The sequence below is a fragment of the Rattus rattus genome, chromosome 11, assembly GCF_011064425.1.
Source record: "Rattus rattus isolate New Zealand chromosome 11, Rrattus_CSIRO_v1, whole genome shotgun sequence".
In the NCBI taxonomy this organism is placed as follows: domain Eukaryota; kingdom Metazoa; phylum Chordata; class Mammalia; order Rodentia; family Muridae; genus Rattus; species Rattus rattus.
The window spans coordinates 14,077,742-14,092,270 of NC_046164.1; the positions used below are offsets into that span (position 1 = coordinate 14,077,742).

Below are 14,529 nucleotides of genomic sequence, written 5' to 3' on the forward strand. Positions count from 1 at the left end.
CCAGTCTTGTAGGATGTAAGAGATTTTCAGAAGAGTGCATGGCCGTAGAGTAGGGTTGAACTTCAGGGCGAACCTAGATGTGCATATAGGATACCTAGGCGAGCAGACCCCCCTTTGCAATTTCACCCCAATTCTTCATGAGAGTCAGAATCGCTGCTTCTTTTGAAGTCTTCTTAAAGCAGCGTTCCGTTGTAAGTTGATGTCAATGTGCACTTTCTCTACGTTTTCCTACACTATTTGTGACAAGGTGAAATTTCCAGCTCATTGTTTTCTTTTCGAATCAACTTTGAAGTTGGGGGCGGGTGAGGAGGGTGGTAGATGCGGGAGGAGTGAGGGGGAGAAATGGGAGACTGTTCTATAATCAAAATATGTGAAATTCTCAAAGACTTAATAAAATATTACATTAAAAAATAATGATACCTTAAAAAAAAACCACTGAGCAAACATCCCAACTCGTCTTAAGAGTTAATTTTAAAAAAAAGGTGCCACTCTTCCCCACTATGAATTCGGCTTGTCACTGTGTACTTTTCCTGTTAGTCACTGAAACTGTTCAGATGTAACTCCTAAAGCATGATTGATTTTTCCTGAGACAGATGATCAGTTACAGGCGATTCCACTGCTCTGACAGCTCAGGACAGTGATAGGTGGGGACTTGGTTGTAAAGAAAAGAATCAGTAATTCTGTCTTCCCTTCCCTCCATCCCACAAAAAGCAACCAGAGAACATGGAGTCAGTTTCCGAGCATACTCTGGAAGCTGAGAGGTGAGGCCCTCTTGCTCTGTGTAGGGCACTGGAAGGGAAATTACAGCGGTGCCCTTCTGCTACTAAACGTTCACAGGATCCGAGAATCAGTGCTGCATTCATTCATTATGATTAAGTTATATACTGCTATTAAACTGCTTATGTGTGAGGGAAATTAAACACACAATGCTGAGTACTTAGCCTAAGGGCTCGAGAGTCTAGCTAACGTAGTAAATGACTAGGTCAATATTTGTGCATTGTCTGGAAACATTCCTGACGTTCATAAAAAGCAGAGCGGGCACACAGGTTGCTGTAGAGTCACATGCTACAAGAGTTATGTGTAACCAAACAATATCTGCAAATGGCATTATGGGTAGATCTGGCAAATACAGAGAGATTCCATGTGCATAAAGATCAAAAGTAGGCATATTTAACCTGTGCTGTTACAAGTCAGTGTGTGGTTACCTCTGAGTGGTAACTAGGCTACAAGCCAGTGTGTGGTTACCTCTGAGTGGTAACTAGGCTACAAGCCAGTGTGTGGTTACCTCTGAGTGGTAACTAGGCTACAAGCCAGTGTGTGGTTACCTCTGAATTGTAACTAGGCTACAAGCCAGTGTGTGGTTACCTCTGAGTGGTAACTAGGCTACAAGCCAGTGTGTGGTTACCTCTGAGTGGTAACTAGGTTACAAGTCAGTGGTTACCTCTGAGTGGTAACTAGGCTACAAGCCAGTGTGTGGTTACCTCTGAATGGTAACTAGGCTACAAGCCAGTGTGTGGTTACCTCTGAGTGGTAACTAGGTTACAAGCCAGTGTATGGTTACCTCTGAGTGGTAACTAAGGAAATCATTAAGAGGGTTCCTGAGGTAATGTCTTTTTTTTTTTTTAATGGATGCATCTACTTTGAAGTAATTAATTTTCATTGTTATAAATGTGTGTTATGCTTCTAAAAACTTTACAATTAAAGGAAAGTGTCAGGGCCAGGATGTGGCTCAGTGTAGCACACTCACCTAGCATGGCCAAGGCCCTAGTTGTAATTTGCAGTGCTGTGTAGACTAGGCACATTGGTACACACTTGCAAAGACTTGGGAGGTAAAAACAAAGGGGTCAGGAGTTCAAGATCATCCCTGACTTGGCTATAGGAGACCCTGTCTCAAAAATAAAAAAAAAAAGGGAGGAATGGAGGAAGGGAGGGAGGGATAGAGGACGAAGGAGAGAGAGGGAGGAAAAGAGGGAGGAGGGGCACGAAGAAAGAAGAAAAAGAAAGTAGTGTTTGCTTAGAAGCATCTAGGCTCAGGAGCTCGCTTGTCAACAATATCTGAAGGGAAGGCTTTCTGTTTCTGGGAGAACTCTAGCACTGAGTAGACGCTGAGCAAAATCGGAACCAATGAAGACGCTGTGATAGGTGAGGCTCACAAATGCAGCTGGCAGCTGAGAACCAATGGGTGCTCTACACAGCTTGGAAGCCACAGAGCTGGAGCTCAGATGGGGGTGTACCCACTGCTCTGTGCTCACAGCTGCCACAGATGACACCCTTTGTCAATTTTAAAAGCCCATTCCTCTTTATAAGACACGTCACTGCCATCTTCATGGTGCAAAAACATTGCTGCTGTGCTTCCTTGTGGCTAGAAGGTATGGGAAACGTTTTAAGTGATTGTCTTACAAGCAGTTCCTCTGGAGACTTCTAGAACAGCCCTTGACGTGAACTGAAGAGGGCTTAAGAGTTGATGATACTGCTAATCCCAGAACTTTGTGGAGGCTCTTCCTACTTGGCAACTTCAAGTATATGATCGTGATGAAGAGAGTCCTCACTAGATAGTGTAAGAAAAATTAAGCACCCAAACTCAAATTATGTACGCATCTGCACACGTAACTAGAGATGTATGGGGCTGGAGAGATGGCTCAGTGGTTAAGAGCATTGACTGCTCTTCCAGAGGTCCTGAGTTCAAATCCCAGCAACCACATGGTGGCTCACAACCATCTGTACTGAGGTCTGATGCCCTCTTCTGGTGCATCTGAAGACAGCTACAGTGTACTCATATACAGTAAATAAATAAATCTTTAAAAAAAAAAAAAGAGATGTGTGTAAATATGCAGACATGTATATAGGTAGAAAGTAATTTATTTTTATGTAAGATGTGTGTGCATATGATATAAAAGTTTACAAGGACATAAATTAAACTAATGAGAGATAAAGGCATACAAGTGTCAGAGTCAATGAAGGAAAAGTATTCACATACCAGTAAGCCAGCAGGAAGGGAACGACGGTGTGCCCTGCTGCCGACGCCACGGTGACAACATGGCCATGATTATTCTTCATCATGGCTGGGAGAAACGCCTTGGTGGTCTAGAAATAATTTTTATTATGAGAAACCGTGTGTTACTTCTGGTTTATAGCTCGTGAAGAATACTTTAAAAGCAAGACATACTTTCCAGACATTGTTCCTGATACAAATGAAAACCTCTGATTGCCAAGGCTGGCTTAAGACAAGGGGACAGCAAGTCACATCGGATTACCTGCAACAGACACTGGAAGTGGTGAGAACTCATCTCATTTGAATGGCTAACTACTTATATCCCTAGCCAGCTGCCACTGATATCTCAACCATTTTATAAATCGAACAGAAATGATACACGTGAGCACAAGAAGAAGTAACACTTAACATTAAATGACTACACAATAATCTGGTCATGATCGCAAAATACCATGAGGAGCAGTCTTCTAATGGCTACTAATCATTTCATACATTAAACATTTATTGAGTACCGACTGTGTACTGGGGATATACAGAAACAAAAAAGATAACACACTGGATGGTACCAAACACAAACGTAGGAAGATAGGTATCCATGGCGTGGGAAAGGCAGGGTAAAAGCAGGCTGCATTTTCAGCAGCTCCAATCACCCCCAAGCTCGCACCTAAGAAAATACCAAGGGGTGGTTTATAAACTAGCTCTCTGGGAAATACTTGGCATCTTCAGAAACATACAACTAACGTCTTTGAATGGTGAGTTCCATTACAAAGTCTGAAGCGTTTGAGGCCAGGATATAATCTGGGTCTGAGTCTCATGAGAATTTGAAAGCACGTCCCACTCAGCTTGTTACATTATCATAGACAATGACTGGGTGGTCTCTGTCTCCTTTCTGTGTTCTCTATATTATCAAAGAGAAATGTGCAAATCTAGTTTAGAATCAAAACCCACAAGGAAGGCATGGTGATGCATGCTTGCAAACCCAGAACTCTGAACGCAGAGGCAGGAGTTCAAAGCCAGCCTCAGCTATATATTGAGTTTAAGGCCAGTCTGCAATACCTGAGGCCTTAATGCCAAAAGCCAGAAAAATGGGAGCACTCACCATACCTGAAACTTACAGTGATTTACCTCATTATTAATTTTGAAAGTGCAATTGTTGGTAAAACGCAGTCATATCGCTAGAAATGAACTCAATCTTTGAGTCTTCAAAAAGGAATATTTTGTGAAAGAAATCACACTCACCCAAAAGTGTGCAAGCACATTAACTTCGAAAGTCTTTTCAATCTGAGGGTCCTGCGTAGCGAATAGATCTGCAGTGTAGACAACGCCGGCATTATTTACCAGGATGCTAACATCTCCAACTTCTTCTTTTACCTTAAACATCAAAGAAGAAAACCGTATCCGTTAAGTGGTTTGGCTGTGGGTTTGCATATTCTGACTATTAAAAAAGCACATATTTCTTTTTTGAAGATTTATTTATTTATTTTATGTTTGTGAGCATACTGTAACTGTCTTCAGTCACACCAGAAGAGGGCATTGGAGGCCTTGTAGTTGCTAGAAATTGAACTCTGGAAGAGCAGCCAGTGCTCTCAATGGCTGAAACATCTCTCCGGGCCCCCAAGAGGATAGATGGAAAAAGCAATTTTGTTACCTATATGCCAACATAGTGTAAGAGACACTTTCTATCTTAATACTTATGCTCAAAGTGGCTCTGTTTTGTAATTTAGTCTTTTGACCTTACTCTATTGATTATGGCTAAATAGCATTGACTTTAAAACGTTTCTTCAGAAGCAGAAATTAACTAAATCTACTAGCAGATTCTAGGACAGTTGTGAGAAATTATGTGAAACTGACTACGTTATTAAGACGGTCACATCTTATGCTCCTCTAGTTTTGCGATTGCTTTCCTCAGTTGCTCACCAGCCACTCTCCATTAGGTGGCAAAGGCTTAGGAGTGTCAGGTAGGGGCTCTTTGGTCAGCCTTGAGTAGAGTTTTGACTCTGCTCTCTGGACATTAAATAAGTGATTCAAAATTTCCATTGCTTAAAACAGAGTTACGAATATAGCTTGTTGTATTACTGTGGAAACAGTGAACATGTGAATGAACTATCTGGTACAAATGAGCTATTGGTGGAAATGTCCTATTAATATTATGTCATTGATACACATCCACTTATACCTATGTCCAAGGGATATGTTTGTAGATTGCTTTTTTGGGGGGGCCCTTATGGGGCAGCTGAGAAGGTCTTTATATGGAAATATATATGAGATGAATAATATAAATATCATACATAGCTGGGAAAGGTGGTATACATCTTTAATTTCAGAACTCTGAAGGCAGAGACAGGCAGATCTCTGTGAGTTTGAGGTCAATCCAATTTACAGAGTTAGTTCTAGGTCAGCCAGAGCTACATAGTCTCAAAACAAAGAAAAGCACAAACAAAAAAATCACATGTCTGGTTCCTACCATGTAAGTGTTTCCTCTTGATAATTAACTACTCCCTTTGTATTAGTTCAGAAGGAAGAACATTTGAGAAACCAAAGGGATTGTAGTGGAGTGTCATATAAGCCACTGCAGTTCTCAAAGGTTGCAGCTCGGGGTAAAATGATTTTAGTTGAGGAATATAAGCAAGATAACAGGGCTGCCTGCCAAGGGCTGTACAAGGCATCCTTGGGCAGTGAAGCCTATTCACATTCAGGAAGGAAGAACTTAGGGTGATGCATTTTCCCCAAGTTACTGCTGCATCTTCTGGATTCTACTGTAATCGCTAACAGCACCTGTAAATAAGAAAGTTCCCAGACTCCCAAAGCCCAAAGTCCTTTTCAGAAGACCAGAGCTGCATAGCTCCCAGAAGTACACAGGAGAGTCAGACAGTACTCTGCTATCTATTGGGCTCTAAATAAAAGCTAAGCTTCTCCTAAGACAGTTGCCGTTGTTTAGAGCTTGGGCTTTGGTGTGCTGGGAATTGAAGGGAAAGTGGCAAAGACCCCGGGGATCATTTGCTTCCTGGCATGTTTTGTAGATGGCTTCATCTTTTTTGTATTTAATGTTCCCCACAATACTTAAGGCGATGCTCTTGTTTGCCCAGTTGAGAAACAGGGGCCCATAGAATGGTTTAGGATTTTAAAAGTGGAACCTGAACTGTTCCAGATCTCCACAAAGGACCTCACACAGAACGGCTGCCAGGGAACAAAGGTTCAGTAGAGCCTGGGGAAGCTTCGTTTGACATGCCGAGGTCTCATTAGCCAGGGTTGAATCACATCGGGGTGTAATTAAGGTGGTGAGGGCTGCTCTGCAGTATTTATCCTTCATCCATGGTCAACTCTCACGTCTTTAGCACAGAATAAAAATTGTTAATAATGTCCTCAAACTGCTGTCTCTTGTTACTAAAGAATGTCCCTAATACTATCAATACTTTTCTCCCTTAAAAGTAGTTATTTATTTAGAGGATGTGTGCTTAGTATATTTATCTAGGAAAGCATTACAGTTTTGTGCCTGTACAAAAGGTTTTCAATATTTAATAACCCAATTCGTTATTTAGGGACATATGGATTTTAATTTATAATCTTACATTCATGTAATTTATTTACAGATGCTTTAAAACAAAACAAAACAAACCCTTTTTCTTTTTCATTATCTATTCTCTCTTCAGGTGGGAATGCTGCTAATTTTGCATGTTCCTTAGCAGAGAAAGCATGCTGACAGTTTAACTGTTAGGTAGTTCACATAGCTAATGAATTTAATTATCACCAACAGCCCCGTGGCATAGGTACTCTAGTCTACAGCCCAGTACTCTTGGTAGACACAGAGAAGTTATACTATAATCTGACAAAGTAAACTTCAAACTGAAACTCGTCAGAAGAGATAAAGAGGGACACACCAGTCTAATCAAGGGGACAGTTAGCTGAGAAGACATTGCTATCCTAAACATTTATGTGCCAAACTCTGGGACACCTAATTTCATAAAAACAAACAAACAAACAAGCAAACAAACCAACAACAGCTGCTGCTGGATTTAAAGACACAGTTTAGTCGCCGTCTAGCATTACTAGGAGATTTCAATACCCATAGGCTCATACTCTCCATGAGCCTTTGAACCAGAGAAACACCAGAATTAACTACATCATTCATCAAATGGACTTGACGGATACAGATCATTCCAATCGAGCACCAAAGAACGTACAATCCACTCAGTAGCACATGGAAGCCTTTCTAAGCTGGACCACATCTGTGGACACAAAACAAATCTTTAAAAATTCAAAAGGATTGAAATCACTTCTGGTTTCTTATCTGACCACAAAGCAACGAACCTTAAAACTGACAGCAAAAGAATCTTTAGCAAACACACAAACTCATGGAGATTAAAAGGCACATTACTGAATGATGAATTGAGCCTTAGGAAAAAAAAATTCAAAAACAAACTAAAAATGTCCTAGAACTGAATGAGAATGAACACACAACCTAGCCAAGCCTCGGGCACAATGTGAACGCAGCGTCTCATGAGGGAAACGCACAGCTCTAAGTGGCTGCATTAAAAATCAAAAAGAGCATAAATAAATGACTTAAAGATACAACCAAGAAATGTAGAACAAGTACAAACCAAATGCAGACCCAATTAATGGGAAGAAAAAAAGAAATCAGAGTAGACACCGAGGAAATGGGAGCAATGATAACAGATAACCCAAAGATCCCGTGTTCTGAGACAATAAACAGGACAGACGGCTCTTGGCCCAAGTAGCCAAAACAGGGCAAGAAAGACCCAAATGAACAAAATCAGAAACAAACACGGAAATCTGACAACAGAGACCAAAGAAGCTCAGAGTAACATAAGGGAATATTTTTAGAAGCCTGTAAACCATTAAGCTATTTTCAAAAACATGAACAAAAAAAATGATGAATTCTTATATTCAGCCAAACCACCAAAATTGAACCAGAAGAACTCAACAATCTAAGCTGACCCACAGTGAAGAAGGAGACCCAATAATAATGAAAAGCCTTTCAGCTAAAGTAAGTAAATAAATAAAAATAATGCAACACACACACACACACACCCCAAAACAAAAATCGCCAGGGCCAGATGAATTCACAGCAGAGTCCTCCCAGACTTTCAAAGATCAACAGCCTACTCTTCTTAATCTTTCTTAATCTACTCAAGCAAGCGGAGACATTACAGAGTGTCCCCAAACTCAATCTAGGAAGCCATTATCACTGGAACACCACTACCAGGAACACACTGCAAAAGAAGGAAACTACATGCTAGCATACTTGAAGAACACAGACCCAAAAATGCTCAGTAAAATACTGCCACGCAGAGTACAGACAGACACCAAACCAAGCTGGCTTTATTCCCGAAACATTTATAAGTCAATAAGTGTAACCAATCACATAAATAGACTTATCAACAAGAACCATATGATCATCTCAACAGATGCAAACACAAGCCTTTCACAAGATCCAATATATCTTCATAAAAAAAGTCCTGGAGAATACAGGGCTAGAGGGATCATACCTCAACATAGTAAGAGCTTTACATGAGAGGCCCACAGACAACACCATCATACATGGAGAAAAGGTTGAGGCAATCCCACTGAAGTCAGGAACGAGACAGGGATGTCTACTCTCCCCACTCCTTTTCAATACTGTGCTTGAAGTACTAGCCACAGCAATAAGGCAAGAGAGGGAAACTAAAGGGATACAAATAGAGGGAAATGGAACCATCCTTACTGCAGATGGCATGGTACCGTATATTATAGATCCCCAAAACTCTGCCAGAAAACTAGAAATGATAAATGAACTCAGCAACATGGCAGGACACGGAATCAAGTTGTACAAATCAATAGCTTTCCTATACACCAAGAACAAACATACAAAAGAGATTATGGACATGTGAATTCCAATTCACAATAGCCTCAAAGAAAGTAAAATATCCAGGAGTAAACTCAACTGAAAGTGAAGGACCACAAAAATGAAAACTTCAAGCCTCTGAAGAGAGAGCTTGAAAAAGACAGTAGAAAATGGAAAGACAGGGGTTGGGGATTTGGCTCAGTGGTAGAGCGCTTGCCTAGCAAGCGCAAGGCCCTGGGTTCGGTCCCCAGCTCTGAGAAAAAAAAAAAAGAAAGAAAATGGAAAGACAGCCCACGCTCAGGGATTGGGAGAATTAACAATGGAAAATGATTGTTTTAGCAAAGGCTAGTTACCGATTCAGTGCAATCCCAATCAAAGCCCCCATCTCTTTCTTCAGAGAAAGAAAAAAAAAATCCTAAACTCATATGGAACCACGAAAGACCCCTGTTAGCGAAAACAATTCCGAACCATCCTAGAAAGAATTATCATTCCAGATCTTAAGATACATTGCAGAGCCATAGTAACAAAACAATACGTAGACAAGAAGAAATGGGACAAAATCAAAGACCCAAACATGAATACATGTCCCCGTGGGCACTTTATGTTTGGCAAAGAGGCAAACAACATACCCTGGAAAGAAGAAAGCATCTTGAACATGCTGGGAAAACTGGGTGTCAACATGCAGAAGAATGACGCGTATCTATTTTAGCTTCGTGAAACTAACTCCCCATGGATCGAAAACCTAAACCTGAAACACTGAAACCAGTAGACAAAATCCACAGGCGGCACCCAGACTTTCTGAATCGGATTCCATTTGCCCAAGAACTAAGGCCAATGCTTGGCAAATGGGGCTTCAGAAAACTATAAAGCTTCTGCACAGTTAAATAATCAGTGAAGAAGAAGCCCCCAGAATGGGAGAGAAGCTTTGCCAGGTACAAGTCTGACAGAGGATTCATAGGCAAGATATATAAAGAACTCAAAAAAAAACAAAAAAACAAAAAAAACAAAAAACCAAAAAAACAAAAAAAAGCAAAGAATCAAGAAGACAACTCGTTTTAGTCATGGTTCTACTGTGAAGAGACCGAATAGGTAAGCCCTCATTGCTGAAGATACCATGCATTTCAGACACAGGCCCTAGACACACCTGAACAGAACTGACCTGAGCGTCCTGTCCTGAAGCCCAGCTTCTATGCTACCAGATGGCACCAAGCAAGCTTCCAAAGGAGGGAGGCGACCTACAGTCCTACCCAGCTGTGATGCCCGTGACCCATAACAATGACCAGTGAGGCGTGGGAACTATAAGGTACAGCAGGGCACACATACCTTGGTGGTAACCATGCCAGCTAGTTTTATGTCAACCTGACACAAGCCAGAGCCTCAACTGAGAAAATGCCTCTATAAGATCCAGCTGTAAGGCATTTTATTAATTTGTGATCACTGGGGAGGCCCAGCCTATTGTGGTCCTGGGCTCTGTAAGAAGCAGGCTGAGCCACCCATGGGGTGTAAGCCAGTGAGCAGCACCCTCCATGGCCTCTGCATCAGCTCCTGCCTCCAGGTTCCTGCCCCTTGTGAGTTCCTGTCCTCACTGCTTTTGATGATGAACTGTTATATGGAACTGGGAGTGAAATAAACCCTTTCCTCCCCAAGTTGTTTTTGGTCATGGTGTTTCTTCACAGCAGTTGTAACTCTAACTGTGACAGTAACCAACACCTCTCTAATTGGACTAAAGACTTGTTCAACAAGAGGAATCATGTTTCCTACTGGAAACCTAGCTAAATACCCAGGGGTGGTAAAGCCATGGATCTTGGAGAGGAACCCACACACTTTACTACACTAGCATAACCCCTAGGGAAGCTCTAAATATTTGTCCTTATCCCACAGATAGCTGTGGTCCTTACCCCTCATTAAGGAAACTTTGCAACAGACCAGACCTCTGTAGAAAACCACAACCAATCAGAATGCAGAATTGCAAAGCCAAGACCCAACAGACACATTGTATACACTGTCTGGACTCTAAGACTCAGGGAAAGCTGCAGGCAGACTGTGAGAGCCAGAGGGTCTGTGAGTTTGCTGTGAGCCTGTGCCTCCTAATCTTAGGAGCCATGTCCATAGAGTCTCAACAACCAACTGCCTAAACGTGAATTGAAAGAGACCAAGGAGGAGTGTATGGGAGGTTTCTGGAGGGAGAAAAGAGAAGGGAGAAATGATGCAATCGTATTACAATGTCAAAAAATTTTAAATAAAAAAAAATCCAAAATAACCAAACTATTTAAAAATAGGAGGAAAAAGTTGAATCATATCTAGATCTGAACAGAGCGGCTCTCAGGTGGGTTGAATCAGGGTCTTTGTGTGAACTTGGCTGAAGGAGAGGTCTGGAAAGCAGACTTTAAGGAAGTGTGCCGGTTACTCTGATGGCCCTCCTCCACTGGCTCAAATGAGAGCACATTTCGTGCAGACAGCATTTCAAGTGTGGGTAGAGGACAGCCATGCCTTGTGGGACTAGATCAACCTGCGAGTCAAACAAGACCCGAACACTGTAAGTTTCACCCCCATATCCTTGACTGGGCTTCAGAAGACACTGTCAGTGCTGGGAAGTGGCTGGTGACAGTCAAGGGCGTACAACGGTATCAGACCATGGCAGAGGGAGGGAGTCGCACAGGGAGTGCTAACAGTTTAGACTCTGTTATGATTCCTGGACTCTGCTCTACTCCTGCTGAAAGAAAACCGCTGGAGGGGAGGCTGACTCGTGTGCATATTCTACACAGGCACGCCCTGGTGGTTTTTTTCTTGAGTTGATGCCCAGGTCTCATACTTGCTAAAGTTTGCTACATAGTGTTCCCCCAAATGTGTGTGTGTATGTTGTGTATAGCATGTGTGATGTGTGTGTGTTGTATATAGTGTATGTGATGTATATGTTGTATACAGTATATGTGATGTGTGCATTGTGTATAGCGTGTGTGGTGTGTGTTGTATACAGTATATGTGATGTGTGTGTTGTATACAGTATATGTGATGTGTGTGTTGTGTATAGTGTGTGTGATATGTGTGTAAATATGTATATATGTGATGTGTGCATTGTGTATAGTGTGTGTGATGTGTGTGTAGTATACATGTAGGTGCATGTGCCTATATACTCACACATAGAGGCTAGAGGAGGATGAAGGGGTCCTGTTCTCCTGTCCTTTACCTTATTCCCTTGATAGTCTATCCCTGAGCTCCAAGCCAGGCTGGCAGCCAGCACCCGTAGGCTCATGTATGTGGCTGTCTTACACACGTTGTCATGCTTGTGCAGCAGGCATGCTTAACCACTGAGCCTCTATCTTACCTACGGAGCCAGTTCTCCATCTCATTCAGTCCGTAAGCTCCCGGGAGGCTGCAGAGCACACTGCAGTCTGAGGCTCTCACTTCCGGGTCTGTCACTTAGCAGACACAAAGCCTTGAGAAACACGAGCCACCGTGTTTTTCAATGACTGTGTAACGGACAAATAGACCCTCTCCACCACACTTCCTAGTCCCTCCTGACACACTCCTAAGCACACGTGGAACCCTACCTTTCTCGCAGCGCTGTAAATGTCTTCCCGCTGGCTGCAGTCCACCACAAAGGGATGGACCTGGGCACCTAGCTTCCTGCACTTCGCCGCTGTTTCCTCGATGCCATTCTAGAAAAGACCACGAGGAGAGCAGGAGAATGTAAATGATGGAGGTGCATACCGAAAGCTGGGGACCAAGTAGGAAGACATACCATTAAAACGCAAGGTGGATTATTTAAACCAAGCTAACCAGGCGTCCACACTCCCTTCAGTGACCACGGCTGTCAGCGTCTTCACCGTTGTCCTTTCCCTCTCCTTCCATGTTTCCTCTCCAGTCCCCTCTACTTGGTGGCCAGAGGGTCCCTCCTCAGTAGAAATCGGCTCCCAATACTTCTCCAGGAGTCAAAACCAAAGTACCCCGAACAGGGGCTCCTGGCCTTGGGTCTCCAAAAGGGTAATGAGAGTCACATTCCTCTTTCTAATTTTCCTTGTAGCATATTACAAAAATAAAGTTTAACCTGGCAGAATATTCTTTTTGACTAGTGGAACAGTTTGTTTCTCTGGTGCATTCAATTAAAGACATTTCCCCCAAATATTTGTAGCAAAATACAGCACAGCCAAAAGCCAGAATGGGACAGTGCTCTGACAAACACAGTATTGGCATCGGATCAATCAAGTCACAGTGATTAGTTATAATATTAGGATAGTAAAGGGGACTAGAAGTGTCATTTCCCAATCAACGGCAGAACACAATTCTGCTGACATACAAAGACCAGGTCCTTTGTATGTGTGTGCACATGTGCACATGCATGTGCCCCTGTCCCTGTGAGCACATGCATTACATGTGTTGCATTGATGTGTGTGGTCTATGTATGTATTCATGTTCATGTGTGCACACTTGTGTGAGTGGTGTACATGCACATAGAAACTGAAGGTCAACAATTTCTTTTACAACCACTTTCCATTTGATTGACTGATTGATTAATTGATTGATTGAAACGGTTTCTCACTGGGCCTGGAATTCTCCCTGCTAGACTGACTTGCCCACAAGGTCCACAGATCTTCCAGGCTCCCCACTCAGTGACAGTCCTTACAGGCCCTGGTCCCCTTGCCCTTGGCTCTTTAAGTGGACACTGTGGTTCCAAACTTGGGCCCTCATGCACATTATCACCCAAGCTGTCTCCCCGGCCCCTCTCCCACTACCCTTCCCCCAGGGTCCCTCCCCAGTGCTCCTCCCTCAGTGTCCTCCCTCAGGGCTCCTGTGGCCTTCTGCTTATCTCTGCACTGTTCCCACAGGACTCCATGTTTTGGTTGTATTCACCACAGACATTTGTAATGTTACAATTAGCCTAAATATGTTAGAAGGCAAGGAGAGCCTGAATTAAAACATTATGTGCAGCCCACAAATCAGAGTGAATTAGCAGAAACAGATAAAACAGGTAAGGAAGTTGGGGCAGAACCATTACTCTATCTAGGCTGACAACTGCTGTCCGATGGCAGTTTCTCCGAGTCTGTGCACTTGACTCAGAGAACTGCTGTTCACTCCACCCTTTATCTAACCTAGTCTCCCCACCAAAGTCTTACTACTTCAACATTTCTAATATAATATTCTGCATCCCTCTTTTCATGATATGTGCTTGAAATCAAGTGGGTTATCCACACCGAACAACCATGAGGGATGAGTGGCATCTACCTACATTCTCAGCTCAGACCTTGATCCAGATCTTAGACTTCTCTTCAGTCTGTTCCAGGCTTTGAGTTTGCTGTCCCTGTGTTTGTGTTGGTGCCTTGCCATGCTGGGGTAGCGCTGTACCACTGTTCTGCAACCCCAGCCTCTCTTGACTCCAAACTCATCCGCCTCCCCTGGCCACTTAGACAACCTACCATCTGCCTTTCCCATCCCACAGTCCCCTGCTCCTTTCATGCTTCTTTTTGCGATGCCACCCGATCGTGTGTTCTACTGTACGGGTTGCCTGCTGACGGTCTTTAGCTCATGAAGGCTGTTTGCATCACTGGTATCTGTACTTCTGTATTCTAGCACTGTCCAGAAGACAGTAATGGTCACCAAATGTTCGCTGGCTTAACACACATTAGAGAAAATTGTGTGGATCAGAAACCATCAACCCGAATCACTCTTGTTAAAGAATAAAATTTCAGACTAGTTT

At 42.8% G+C, this 14,529-nt stretch overlaps 1 protein-coding gene across 1 annotated transcript in view; it reads right to left on the bottom strand.

Moving 5' to 3' along the window:
- The window catches only part of LOC116912448 (estradiol 17-beta-dehydrogenase 11), a 32,018-nt gene that overhangs the window by 15,984 nt on the left and 1,505 nt on the right, over nucleotides 1-14,529 (bottom strand). Inside the window, exons 2-4 of the mRNA XM_032916517.1 lie at nucleotides 12,386-12,493; nucleotides 4,232-4,363; nucleotides 2,978-3,084 (exon numbers count right to left, since the gene is read on the bottom strand). Coding sequence (XP_032772408.1) covers nucleotides 2,978-3,084; nucleotides 4,232-4,363; nucleotides 12,386-12,493 — 347 coding nt within the window. The remainder of the gene's footprint in view (nucleotides 1-2,977; nucleotides 3,085-4,231; nucleotides 4,364-12,385; nucleotides 12,494-14,529) is intronic.